The sequence below is a fragment of the Balaenoptera borealis genome (genome assembly GCF_965194805.1).
Source record: "Balaenoptera borealis genome assembly, chromosome: 18".
Classification (NCBI taxonomy): domain Eukaryota; kingdom Metazoa; phylum Chordata; class Mammalia; order Artiodactyla; family Balaenopteridae; genus Balaenoptera; species Balaenoptera borealis.
The window spans coordinates 79,117,378-79,131,229 of record NC_138877.1 but is presented as its reverse complement, the minus strand read 5'-3'; the positions used below and the strand labels follow the sequence as shown (position 1 = coordinate 79,131,229).

At 57.7% G+C, this 13,852-nt stretch overlaps 1 protein-coding gene across 1 annotated transcript; it reads right to left on the bottom strand.

The window, feature by feature from the left end:
• Positions 1–2,231: 2,231 nt before the first annotated feature.
• On the bottom strand, positions 2,232–12,301 carry PROZ (protein Z, vitamin K dependent plasma glycoprotein). The gene is made up of 8 exons (XM_082365850.1): positions 12,113–12,301; positions 9,021–9,184; positions 7,728–7,752; positions 7,161–7,274; positions 6,098–6,229; positions 5,566–5,651; positions 3,943–4,060; positions 2,232–2,928 (listed from the first exon to the last, which is right to left on the bottom strand). The coding sequence occupies exons 1-8, from the start codon at positions 12,183–12,185 to the stop codon at positions 2,354–2,356; spliced, it is 1,287 nt and encodes a 428-aa protein (XP_082221976.1). The 5' UTR covers positions 12,186–12,301; the 3' UTR covers positions 2,232–2,353.
• Between the last annotated feature and the right edge of the window lie 1,551 nt (positions 12,302–13,852).

Genomic DNA, 13,852 nt, shown 5'->3' with positions numbered 1-13,852 from the left:
ACACACACACACACACACACACACACACACACACACACACACACACACACCCCGCCGAGGCCTCCCATCTGGCCCCCCGCGTCAGCTGCTCCGGCTGCCAGCCCGACTGTCCCGCTTGTGGGACGTGGAGACACACACACACACACACACACACACACACACACACACACACACACACACACCGCCGAGGCCTCCCATCTGGCCCCCCGCGTCAGCTGCTCCGGCTGCCAGCCCGACTGTCCCGCTTGGCTCAGGAGTGTGCAGTGTGCTCCGCGTGGCTCCTCTGCAGGGCTCTCCCGGGCTGCACGAGTGACCCACCCTGAAGGGCATCGGCCCGGGGCTCTGACTGGCGCTCAGCCGGGCTCCATGTGGGCCTCTCCAGTGGGATGGAGCCGCATTCCGAGAGCAAGGGCCCCAAAGAAGAGCTTGAGCTGGATCCACTCCTGTGAGCTGGGCTTCAAGCCAACAGTGTGCCCTCCGCCCTGGGCACGTCCAGATTTGGGCATGGGGACGGCCTGCCGTGGGTGTCAGGCCCCCAGCCGCCTCCCCGCACCAGTTCCCTGAGCAGGAGGGCGTGGCCTGGGGGAGGCGCAGACGGCCATGGGGAGACAGTCCGTGTTTCCCGGGGCACTGCTGTCACGGCATCGCTGCTCCGCGGGGCCAGGCACGGCCTCACGGACGAGAGCTGCGTCCTCGCTGCGGGGTGAGCACTGGACTTCTGGGAGCGTGCCTGGATTTCATAGCGTAGAAAGCTGGGCATTTTCAGCACTCTCAGGTATTTTCTTGAACAGTAGGTTGATTGTGACACCGAAAATCAGGGACTGACCGTGAACCACAACACGAGGTCGTACTTGGCAATGAAAGAAACAGAACCTCGGGCGCGAGCATCCTGCGTTCCCACTGGTCTGGAGGCCTGTGTGAACACAGGCCTGGCGTGGTTGTTCGCACCGCCCCCAAATGTGGAAGCAGCCGGTCTGTACCCCAGCGTGAATGGGTGTGGCCATCTAATCAAGTTCCCTTTTCTTGAGTTTTATTGTTTTGATGTGCTTACCTCGTGTGGTTTCTAACCATTTATTAAGTTATACACGTGACTAGAGCAGTTTTCCTTTCGCATGGCCCTCTGCGTCTCAGCTGCGTTGCAGGCCTGTATCTTTCTCTGCAGTGGTCCTTGTTATTATAGAGCCCATAAATGCTGTAGGGAGATTCTTACCTCTGCCTGTGCTGTGTGTGTTTGTCATAATTTCCAGGTAGGGTTTCTACTCTAGCAAATCCAGATTTGTAGGGCAAATTAATGCCATCAGCGAGATTGCAGGTATCTTTACAGAATTATTTATGTAGAAGTTGCAGCGCTCATCCGCTGGATTTTAAATCCTTGGTAGCCATTCAGAGCAGTGGCCTGATGACCTTATGGCAGCTTGAAGATAACACAGCCACACTTCAGTAAGACTTCAAAGTCCACTCCTGTTCCTCCACTGCCCTGTCCGTTAGTTTGTGTCAGATTCACATATTTATTTTTGCCAAGGTCCTTTCAAAGAAATGGGCCAGTGCATCTGCAGATTGGCCAAAAAAAGGCTAACTCTTATACTTCTTATTGAAGTATAATATCAGAAATGAAACAAGCATTGTGTAAGTTTAAGAATTGTTACTTAAAAATCTGAATTGTGTTTAAACTCCGTTTTCCAGTGAGGAGGGTGTATAAGTCACTGTTTTAACCCCTTAAAACAATCCTCCGCTCCCCATCAGCGGGTCAGGAAGGAGCCCGCCCCCGCCTGTGCCTTTGGCGGGAGCTGCCTTCGGGCCCCGCCGTGGCGGCCGCGGAGCTGTCAGCCGTGAGAGCCCTTCCCTCCCTCGGGGGAACTGGGCACCTCCGGCTTAGAAATTAACGGGGAAATAGACGTGATGTGCACCCACGCACCCCCCGGGTCGGGTCTGCGGGAAGCGCGGTTCGGGCTGGACTCGCGGTCCGTCTGCGCGGGGGGAGGCGGCGGCGTCACGGGGCCGCGGGGCTCGCCGCGCGGTCCCTGCGCCGCCCTCCTCGTGGGGCTGCGGCCCTTCGGCCCAGCCGCTCCGCGGCTCCCGCCCCGGGGTCGGGCCCGCGCAGAGGCCCGCGGTTTGCCGTCCAGCCCCTCGCGCTCCCCGCCCCTTCCGCCCTCCCGGGGCAGGCGGGGAGGTCGCTGTGACGCCGCCGCCCCCGCGACCGCAGTTGGACTGAAGCCCCCTGTTCCCTGGCGTTTCAGGAAAGCGCCGTGCGGTGCCGGCAGCTCTGCTTTTATTGCTGGACGCGCGCCCCTCCCCCCTCCTCTCCGGGGCTCTGCTCAGACGAGGGGTCCCGGGGGAGGGGCTGGGGGCGCTGTCACCCCAGCACCGGCTCCCTGTCGCGTCCGTGACCGTGGTCGCCTCTCCGGCTGGCGGAGCTCGGCCGCTGCGTGACTCGCCGGAGCCAGAGCGCGTACCTGGGGACCTTGATGAGCAGGAGCGGCCCGGGGCCCTCGGGGGGCGCGGCGCCCAGGAGGCCGGTGAGGAACCAGGCGCCGCGGTGCTCCCGGGCCACCGCGCCGCCCGCCGCCCACCGCGCCGCCCCGGCCGCCGCCGCGCCCCGCTCGCAGCCCGTCCGCGTGGTCACCGTGGCGTTGAGGGCCCGGCCGCACTCTCCGGGCTCCACGTGCGTGACCGGCAGCCGCGCGGGCTCCAGCTCGGGGCCGCGGAGGGTCCAGCCGCCCAGCACGCCCGGCCGCGGGAGGAGCACGCGCTCGGCGAAGTCGGCCTCGGCAGTGCAGACGGGCCGCCCGGCGTCGGGGCAGCGCACGGGCCGCGCCAGCTCCAGCAGGGCCACGTCATTGTCCCCCGTGTCCGCCTCGAATCTCGTGTGCACGTGGACGCCCTTCACCTCCACCGCCGGCGGGGCCTCGCGCGCCCGGCAGCGGGAACCTGGAAGGAGGCCGGGGGTCAAGGTGACTCCGTGCGCCCCGCCGCCCGGCTCCTGCGCGCAGGGGACAGGGGCTACCCCACGGAGGGGCCTCTCCCACACTCTCCTCTAGGAAACCCAGCGAGGTGTTCGCGGGGGCGGGGGCGCGGGCGCGGAGCGCAGTGCGGGTTGCTGAACCGGTCGGAAGACTAGGAAGAAATTAGGAGGAACCTCTCCAAGCCAATCAGAGCTTGGCTTTTCAGATGTCATTTTCTAGGCTGACGTTCTGTTGACTGAAAAATGTCTGGGGATGGAGCGTGGATTTGCGGGTCCTGGGAATCACTGTGGAGCAGTTCACAGCACAGCCCAGGCCCCGGGGCGGACGGGGATCTGAGCTGCTCCATGTCGGTGTCAAGTTAAGTGACAGTTTCATCAGCTGTGATTTCCTCCTTAGACTAAATATTCCGCATTTGTCTGCTTGCTGTGCCCAGAGTTCCACTAGGTATCCCCGTTGCTTTATGACTTTATGAGTGATCTCACTAGTAGGAAGATAAGCTCAGTCTGTACTGCATTAGAAGCAAAAATTCTAGATTAAAATTTTTATTTCTACATAGTATAGTTTTTACTTCCAACGTGATCTTATAAAAATGAATGATAGGGCTTCCCTGGTGGCGCAGTGGTTAAGAATCTGCCTGCCAATGCAAGGGACACGGGTTCGAGCCCTGGTCCAGGAAGATCCCACATGCCGCGGAGCAACTAAGCCCGTGCGCCACAACTACTGAGCCTGCGCTCTAGAGCCCGCGAGCCACAACTACTGAGCCCGTGTCCACAACTACTGAGCCTGCACCTTAGAGCCCATGCTCCACAACAAGAGAAGCCACCGCAATGAGAAGCCCGCGCACTGCAACGAAGAGCAGCCCCGGCTCACCGCAACTGGAGAAAGCCTGCGCGCAGCAACGAAGACCCAACGCAGCCAAAAATTAAAAGATAAATAAATAAATAAATTTTTTTATTAAAAAGAATGATAAAATACTTACTTGTTTTCACACTAATGTTTCTGTACAAGAGTGAACATTTTGCTGTTGTCAGTACAAAATTGTCCTGTATTAGAACACCTCCACAGAAGTCTTCTCCTTCGGAATTTGTTAGTTTTACCTTTAAAAACCAAACAGACAATAAAGAGTTGGTGCCAGTTTGCAGGATTCGGGGCAGTATAGTGTCGTGGTTAAGAATATGGGCGCACACCCCTCCAGCCAGCCCAGCCCAGCCCAGCCCACCCACTGCTGAGGCCGCCTCAGCGCACGGAGGGGAGGGGCGGGGAGGGGTGACTGACGGACACTTGGAAGATGGACGGACGCTCAGGAGGACAGACAGCAAAGGTACGGTCCCGCTGGGGACAGATCCCCACCCCCACCCCGCCTCTCACTTGATGTCCCCTCCCTCGGTCCTTTCGGGTCCGCTGGTCACTGAGCTGTGTCCGCCGTCTGGCCGGGCCTCCACCCAGCAGCCGGACGCTTCTGCCCGGCTCCGCCTGCCTGCGAGCAGCAGGGCGAAGTAGACGCGTTCTGCGCATGCGCACACGCGCACGCACGCGGGGCTGAGGCGGCCCCTTCACCAAAGGGCCCTGGAAAGCTCTCTGTCGACCATGGTGGTCGCTGTGGTTACTGGGCACTTGAGATTGACTGGTCCAAGCCAGGATGTGCTCCAAGAGTAAAAGGCTGTACACCCCAGAGGGCAAAGGCTTAGTAGAAAGAGAAAATGTGACTGTCTCTCATTTTTTTACTATTCATTACATGTTGAGATAATATTTAGATGTACTGAGGTAAGTAAAACACACTATCAAAATTAATTTCACCTGTTTTTACTTTTATGCACGCGGCTACTAGAAAATTTAAGTTACGTCTGTGGCCGATATTGTGTTTCTATTGACAGGGCTGTTCTAAAGGACAGACGAGGCAGAAGGGGATGATCTGCATTAGGGGCCTGGGATGCAAGGAAAATGCAAAACGTAGGTAAATCCAAACCCATGTTGGCGGTATGATTAAAAATAATACTTATTTTGTGGAGTTACTAAAAAAGCAAGAAAAGAAAATATTGGTCAAAATAGCAGATGAGCCTAGTGGGAGGTGCTTGAAATAATTTGGGAGAAGGGTAAACATAATAACTTCAGGTATTGCTAAGTTAGATACGAACGTTTCAGTGGCAAGAGGTGTCACTGGATGAACAGAATGTTTGGCTTCCAAACCAGGCAAGGGAGAAACAGGAAAATAACAGAAATAGTGCCAAAGAAGAGAAGTTTCCTGAACATGGCAGTGGAGCTGGACTCCGGCCAGCTGGTTGTGAGCAGGGCCCAGGCCTTGCTCTGGCTCTGGACCCACCATGTCCACCCGAGCGCTGCCAGGATGCTTATCTTCCGAGAGCAGTGACATTGGAAACGGTTTTTGGACTCCAAGAAAGGTCTTGGATGGCTGTAAATAAAACTGTTTTTATTTGGTGCAAATAATGAAGACACTGAAGCTGTAAGTTCAGAATGAGAAAGTGCTTTGAAGTGTGATGTTGATATTGTAAGTAGTTCACCTAAATCAAAGACGGTGGAGATGACAAATAGGATGAAATTTGTAACAAAAGATTAAAACACGTTCATAAAATGTTTCTGTTACCTGCCACGGGAAAGTCGGAAGGTCCTGCTCGCATCCCTGTGACGTCAGAAGGCACTCAGAGCTGAGGGCTCCGCACGCACACCTGTCTTCATGTGGCCACAGGAAAAGAAAAGTCAGTGCCTCCCAGGGCAGACGTCGGGTTTATCCGTGGCGCTGACCCTTCAGCCTATTCCTGGATGCCCACTAGGTTGAGATAATTCGTGTAGATACAGAGCAGGTGAGGTTAAACGACCTGCTCTCAGAGACCAGGGAGGCCCCGGGCAAGCCCAGAAGGGGACTGGGAACCCCCGGCCCAGTCACAGAGGAGGAGACCCCTCCGCCCACTCACGGAGGAGGAGAACCCCCCGCCCAACCACAGAGGAGGAGAATCGCCCCCCGCCCAGTCACGGAGGAGGAGACCCCCCCCGCCCAGCCACGGAGAAGGAGACCCCCCCGCCCAGCCACGGAGGAGGAGACCCCCCCGCCCAGCCACGGAGAAGGAGGTGGCCTGTCAGAGGTCCCTGCAGGAGGAGGCCCAGGGCGGGGCACTCACCGTGGGGGATGCAGGATCTGCGGTCCTGGCCCAGCTTATGCCCCTTCGCACAGCTGCACGTGTAAGACCCCGGCCCCGGGTGGCAGAAGTGCTGACACCCATCCGTCCTCAAAGGGTGACATTCATTTTTAGCTGAAAAGGGAAAAAGGGAAAACCGGACATGTTACCCTGGAAATCGCCATTCTGAAATCTCCTTGCGCACCGGGACTCTGGCTTTTCATTCCCAGCGTCGCCAGGGGAGCGTTTGGACTCCCGCGTCAGGAAGGGGCGTGGAGCAGTCAGGGCTGCGTCCTCAGAGCAGCGGCTCGGTTGCGGGGCCGGGTCTGCAAGTCCCTCGCCAGGATCCGTGTTTCCCGGCCGTGGGCTCACTTCCCGCCGCAGCAGCCGCTCCCTTTAAGGGGCTTCTTCCGGGTGGGCATTGGGACGGGGGAGGGGACACGTGCGGGATGAAGCCGGAAGCCCTGCTTTGGCGCGAGTTGCGCTTGGGGCGTCCACACAGCACTGGGCGGGGCGCTCAGCCAGGGACCCAGGCTGGACGTAACGTTCGTCCCGGAAACGGGCTCCGCGGTGACCCTCGGGGGCGTTAAGCGAGTTCACTGCCGCACCAACGACCACTGACGGGAATTGGCGCCGCCCACCCCCCACCGATACAGTCTCACAATGTTGAAGGGACATCAGCTGATGAAGCTGCAGGCCGGGTCACGCACCCACGACCCAGAGAGCCGGGTGCGGCCCCCTCATAGGCTGGCCCCCCAGGCCCATCACCCCCAGCGGGGTCAGCCGGGCCCCGGGAGAGCGGAGAGTAGATCGTGAATGGTCTGGACGGGGCGGGGGGCTGGGAGGAAGAAGAGGGGACCCCATGGGGGAAACAGGGGGCCGTTCACAAGGTGTGATTCCCGGCGGAAAACCGGGTTCCCACGGGCCTCCTCCTGCTCATCCCCGGGGCGGGGCTCGGTGCGGCCGGGGTGGGGGCGGGGCGGAGGCCGGGGGCGGGGCAGGAGGGGGCGGGGGCGGGGCATGAGGCCGGGGGGGGGCGGGGCGGGGCGGAGGCCGGGGGGCTCACCGAAGGCGCAGTCCCGGCCTTCGTAGCCCGGGGCGCAGGTGCAGGTGTAGCCGCGGATGCTGTCCTGGCAGGACCCGTTGTTGAGGCAGGGCTGGGAGACGCACGGGGAGCCGCCTGCCGATAGGGACGTGAGGACACCCTGCGGGTAACACCCTCCGACGTCCCTCCAAGACCCCCTTTCCTTGCTGGGCGGCCGCGTGACCAGCGCCGGCGCCTCCTCGAGCTCCCCTGTCACCGTGGTCCCCGCAGGGACGCCCAGCATCGCCCAAGCCTCGCCTTCCTCAACCGGGTCTGACCCTTCAGCACGAGGCCCAAGGGAGCCCGGGAGGCCGCTCCAGCTTCCCCCTGATCCCGGCGGGACCCCGGGGCCTTTCCCACCCTCGTCCTCGTCCTCGTCCTCAGGCAGTGCCAGGCCCTTCCTTTGGGTCAGGGGTCCCAGGAGCCCAAGGCTCGAAATCTGGAATCCACTGGCCTCAAGTTAGCAGCCCTCGTGAGCCAACTGCCTCCCCTGACCTTAAAGGGAGGAGAAGAGGAAAGAATCCTGGAGTAGGTGGAGGAGACACTTACCCAGATACGTCTTCCAAAATTCATCCTGTACAAGAGAAACATAAAAGTGTTACAAATGGGACATCTGTTTTTCCATGTTTTCTCCTGTGGCTGGGCTTGAAAATAAGAAAATGTTGATTTTATTCACTTCATAGGAAAATACTGGTTGAAACAAAGAATGTAAAATTCTTTACATCTACTTAATATCATCTTTAATACACCCATGTCCCATGTCCCATTCAGTATTTATTTACAGTGACCCATTTGAGGAAGGGAAAACAGTCTAAGACATGGCACAAACACCACGGCCTCCCGTGGCCCTTTCCCCTCCCGGGCCTGTCTCCATGGCCCCGCTCTGCAGAGTGCCTGATGCAGATGTAAAAAATTCACATCACTTTTTCTGTTTTTATAAACCAAGTCAACAAGGATTAAAAATTTTAAAGTGTGTATGCGGGGGGATGTTAATTTGGGGTGGCGGTACCTAAAATTAGGAGAATTACTCAGACTTAAGGCCTGGAGGGTAAACATATAAGTAATTGCATCTCCCCAAATCATACTCGGACTTCTAACAACTCAAGCACAACTTTACCAGGAAGTTTTAATTTCTCTTAGTTTGATTAAAGATGGTCTATTTCATTTTCTTATACATGGGCATTTAAGAAATTATGATTTTAAAATACTTTAAAAATATATTAGAGAAACGGGTCAACATTTTGTTCACAATCACCTTTAAATATTGCTGCTTTAATATGTAAAACTTTATTACATATTGTACTATTCTGAAATATTTACACACAAATATTCAGCCCTTCTGCCTCCTGATTGATAAACTTATGAGTAATTGAGAATGGCAAGGTCTCAGTTGTATTATTTAGAGTGTATGTGTTGTCGCTTGTAATCCAGGTTATAGATTATGAGAGATAGTCTTACCATGTGGGCATCCTAGGGAGGATCTCTGCGTTGCTGATACACTGAAACAATTACATCTCTATTAAAAATACTAAATTCTGTCAGAGTCCTGTCAAGCTGCATGACCTCTGTGAGGAGTCCAGCCACTCAATGTGCTAATTTGCTTAATCTGAAGAAAGAGTTTAGGTGGTGGGACTGAGCTGCCATCCCGGGTGCCCCACTAACTGGCTGGGGAAAGTGATTTCACTTCTGTGTGTCTGTTTCCTCATCTGTACAATTAAGATTAGATCAACCTCCCAGGTAAGTAAATAGGTTAATTAATTTAGTTTAGTCTGAGAAAATACGTCCTCTAAGGCAGCGGAATAATCAGAAAGCGTGTGAGTTTGTGGCAGGGGGGATACATACAGTGGATGCGTCATTTTCAAATACTTCTCTTGCTTCCTCATAGACACAGATTTCTTCGTAACATTCCTTTTCTAAATTTCCCTCAAAGAGCTCTTCCAAAAGGTAGGACCTGGCTCGTTTCCATCTCACCAGAACTTCATTTGCTTTTGAGGTGGGAAGAAACACTGCAGAGCAAGACAGGCGTGTAGGCGCCTCAGCGTGGGTGGGCAACCCAAGAACTCCCACCCGCGTCCTGAGGGCCAGGCTCTGCGGTGCTGGAAGGGGCAGACCCAGCGGTTGACCCTCAGACCCGGGAAGAAGTTTACCTCCTGCTCACCACGACGTTGGGCCCCAGGCCCCTTACGTGCAGCCAGGTGAGTAGGAGTGAGCTTAGAACAGGAGGGGGGGAGCCCGCGAGGAAGGGGTGGAGACTGGACACCGGGCTTGAGAGGCTGCCCCCTGGGCAGTCCTCTGCCAGGACAAGAGCCCCCGATTTCTAGCTGGGCACACGGCTGCGCAGACAGACTCCCCTGGTGCTAAGGGTGGCCGCATGGCTGAGCGCTGGCCACCAAGATGCAAACAGAAGGGCTAGGCAGCAGGTTCCTGGGAACCTTCTTGAAAAAGACAACTGGCGTGGCCCTTGGCCGTTTCTTTGTCCCTCCCTCCATCCTGCTACCTGGGACACAGATGTGATGGCTGGAGCTCTAAGTGTCATTCTGGAATATGAGGATGAGGATCACGGCGGGGAGGACTGAGTAGAGCCTCCTCATAAGGACACCGGTCATTGGATTTAGGGCCCACCCTAACTGAGGATGATCTCTTCTTAATTAATACACCTGCAAAGACCATATTTGCAACTAAGGTCACATTCTGAGGTTCTGGGTGAACATGAAGTTTGGGGGACACTGCATAGATGGTGTCCACAGATTTCTCCACTGTGAAGAAGATGTTTTGGGATAGGAATGCCCTGTCCCCCAACAGTCTTTAGCCGAGTGTTTTCAGCGTCAATGAAGTAGTTTTTCCTGAATCAGTTATTACCATTTTAATTGCAGAAGAGTGACTTTACACCCCTCCTTCCTTCTGCACTTACTAATCGGCATTCTGCTGTAAAGGAGAATCTTTTCCCCGAATGCTTTGTGTTGATTCATTTATTGAATGGATTTTAAAATTCCAATGAATATTTTTTCCATTTCAGAAGTTCTGTTTGATTCTTTTTCACATCTGTTTGGGCATTTTAATGTCTCCTGTTTTCTTTTTTTTTTTTTTTAAGAATTACTTTTTTTTTCTTTTTTTAATTAATTAATTAATTAATTTTTGGCTGTGTTGGGTCTTCGTTTCTGTGCAAGGGCTTTCTCTAGTTGCGGCGAGTGGGGGCCACTCTTCATCGCGATGCGTGGGCCTCTCACTGTCGCGGCCTCTCTTATTGTGGAGCACAGGCTCCAGACGCGCAGGCTCAGTAGTTGTGGCTCACGGGCTTAGTTGCTCCTCAGCATGTGGGATCTTCCCAGACCAGGGCTCGAACCCGTGTCCCCTGCATTGGCAGGCAGATTCTCAACCACTGCACCACCAGGGAAGCCCTCCTGTTTTCTTGTCGTATCTGTATCACATCTCCTGTGTTCTGTGTCTGGGTATCAAGGTTTTTGTGAGTCTGATTCTACTCTTTTTCCTGCAAGTTTCTGGTTGTCTTGTTTCCTTGTGTGTTTGGGTTTTTCTTTTACCATGAGAGGCCCCAGGTTGAGAAGGGAGCCCGAGGCAACGAGGATCCATGTCTCCCCCCGACGTGACACTGGATTGTTGGGGTGTCACTGCAGTCACAAGCAGTCGCCGCAGACCCCTGGGCCGACTGCAGTGACTGCTTCTCCGGAGAGGTTTCTCTTTCTCCACCGAGCACCAGTGTCCCGCCGGGGAGCTTGTCTCTTTCCTCCACGTGGTGCCAAGCATGGTCTGAGCTGGGGTGGGGTCTCCTCCTGGGTCCCCTCGGGCCGTGTAGGCTCTGCGCCTGGGGCTGCGAAGTCCCGGGTTCCCAGGGGAGCCAAGGGTGGTGGGCGTGCTCCACTGCCTCGTTCATTCTTTTGCTCCCGTTGGTCTTTTCCCTTGTGCCAGGCAGGGGCATGTAGCAAACATGGGATAAAATATTTACTCTGCTTTCAGTGTTACCGGGAGGGTTTTTCTGGGTATCTGATCTATGGCCCCTCGAGGACAGGGTTTCACGAGTCCTTGTTTTGTTAGGCTGCTTCAGCGGTTTACGTCGTACACGATTGTGCACAGTTGTACGCGGTTGTGAGCTGTGTGCTGCCGGGGGCGGGGCGGGGGGGGGTCTCTTACTGAGGCCTCATTCCGAGCTTTGGGTTTTATTCTAAAGGTTCGACTGACTGTAAGAGGTAGCTGACGTCACCCTGTCTCCCTGTCTGCTGCGTGGAGGGAGGGAGGGAGGGGGGCGGTGGCTGGAGCCTTGGCTGAGGTTGGCAGCGCAGCCGAGAGAAGTGGATGCAGGCCCTGCGGTCACGAGTGTCCCAGGACATTTAGGACATCGAAGGAAAGAGTTTATGATCATTTTAATAATATACTTATTTAACCCAATAGATCCAAAATACTTGTTTCAACACACAACAGTTGTTAAAAAAACTATTATGAGTTTGCATTCTGATTTCTGTGCTAAACCTCTGCAATCTGGTGTGTTTTGAGCTCCTGGCGACCTGACCTTGGCCGCCGGTTGGGTGCGGGGGGCGGGGGGCGCATTGGCCGCGCGGGCGGCAGGGCTCCAGGGCCCCCCATCTGCGGCCGCTGGTTTGGGTCTGAATGCGAAGGAAGGTTGAGGACGGGGAGGGGCCCGCGGGCGGGGGGCATGGAGGGGCTGGGGTGCCCTCCCGGCTCCCCCAGAAGCCGTGCCCTACCCAGTCCTGAGCCCCGGACCCGGCGGCCGGCTCCACCTGGGCCCCCGGGGACCCCGAGGGACACGGTCACTTCCAACATACTTGTCACGAACGGCGAAGAGATCGGGAGCTGGGCTCAGATCATGCTGGTCCCGCCGGGGGCCCTCGGCTCCCAGCAAAAGCCCCCGACCCACCCACCCGCAAGCCTGAGTCAGAGAGGATGCCCAAGGTGGCGCCTACCTGCGGGCTGGGCGCCGCGCGGGGCCAGGAGGGCGAGGAGGGCGAGGAGGGCGAGCGGCCCGCTGCCGGCCATGCTCAGCCCGCGGCCAGAGGCCCCGCCCGGCTCGGCGCGCGGCGCGACGGGAAACCGACCCCCGCAGAGAAAGGCGGCCCGCGGAGGACAGCGGGTTTATTGGATATTTTACCGGATAATTCAGTGTCCTAAATAGAGGCTTCAGTCCTGTCTTTTTCTGTTTAAGGCGAAGAGAGGGGAAGACAGAAAAATGAAAGGCCGAGGCCGAGAGGGACGGAGCTGGGGCGGCTCCTGGGGAGGAGGTCGGAGGTCGGAGGTCGGGGGTCGGGAGCCGTCCCCCGGGAACCGGGCCTGGACCGCGGGGGCGGGGAGACACAGGGGCACGTCTCGCCGTCAAGGAAAGCAGAGCAGATGAGGCGGCACAGCGCGGTGGGGCTGTCTTGGACAAGCCGGGCGCAGAGGCTCCCTTTGGGGGGGGTAACCCGAACAGAGCGGGGCAGCGGCCCCCTGCCCGGGGGCGGGCGCCCACCGGGCCGGGCCAGCGGGGCTCCTGTGAAGGGCTGGGGAGCCCACCACCTCCCGGTGAGAGCAGCCCTCCTGGGGCACCAAGTGCCACGGGGAAGCGGGCCTGGGGGACGCTCGGGAAGAGCCTCGCTCAGCGCCACGAGGGGGTAGACACTCTGACCTCCGTCCGAGGGGACAGCAAACTCATCCCCCCTCACCGAGCGTGTCAGCACGGGCCCCGCCTGTGGGCGCTCTGCCTCTGTCCGTCTCAGTCTCTGACTCTCTGTCTCTGTGTCTCTGTCTGTCTGTCTCTCTCCCTCCCTCCGCCGGCAGCCCGCACCCCGGGCTTCCCTCCTGTTAAGGGGCCCCTGACGAGAACCCGCACGGTGCCCTCTCCCCGCGCATCCTCTTGGTTTCCTTCGAAGGCTCGTGTAGCGTGTTTTCCCAGCTGCTTTGTTCTTTCTGACGTGGGCACCTCGGCGACCAGGGCTGAACCGCGTTCTTGGCAGGAGCCCCGCTTCCCCTCCGCGTCGTCGGTGAGGACACACCCCCGCTCGGTGATGCGCCCCGGGCTCTCCTGATGCAGAGCTACCCCGTCCTGTTTGTAATTCAAGTTGCGCCGGGCGATGCTCGCTCGGGATGACTTTCCCCAGGGCTCTGGTACCTCCATCAGGGTCTCGTGGTGGCTGTCGTGAGGGTCCCTCTAGAACGGAAACGTCACCCTCCAGCCCCGAGGGCCCGGGGCTGCACCTGCAGCGGGCGGAGGCCTCCAGGGACCCTGCGTCTGCAGGTCGCCGGCTCTCTAAGCCCGCCCCCTCCCCCTGCCACCCCGCAGCCATACAGCCGCTCTGCCCTCCCCCCTCCAAACGCGGCTCTGTCCCAGGCGTGTCTTCGCCCTCCCCCCTCAGGGACCGCGGGTACAGGTGAGCGGTCCCTCACCCTCGGTAGGGACAGTCAGACCCTGAACCCCCCCGCCCCCCGTGGTTCCTCACGGTCGGCTTCCTGCTCACGTCTGTCCCCGGAGGAGACTTTCTAGGGGACATGCAGTGGAGCGGGACCGACTGTGCCCACAGGGCACAGGCCTGGTTCAGGTCCACCTGGAGACGAGCTTTGAGGCAGGTGGTCCCAGGGTCCACGGAACCAGCATCCGTGCGACCCAGACGAGCGGCCTCCCTCCAACGCTGCCCGAATTCCCCATGGAACCTCACTGAGTCCAGCTCTGC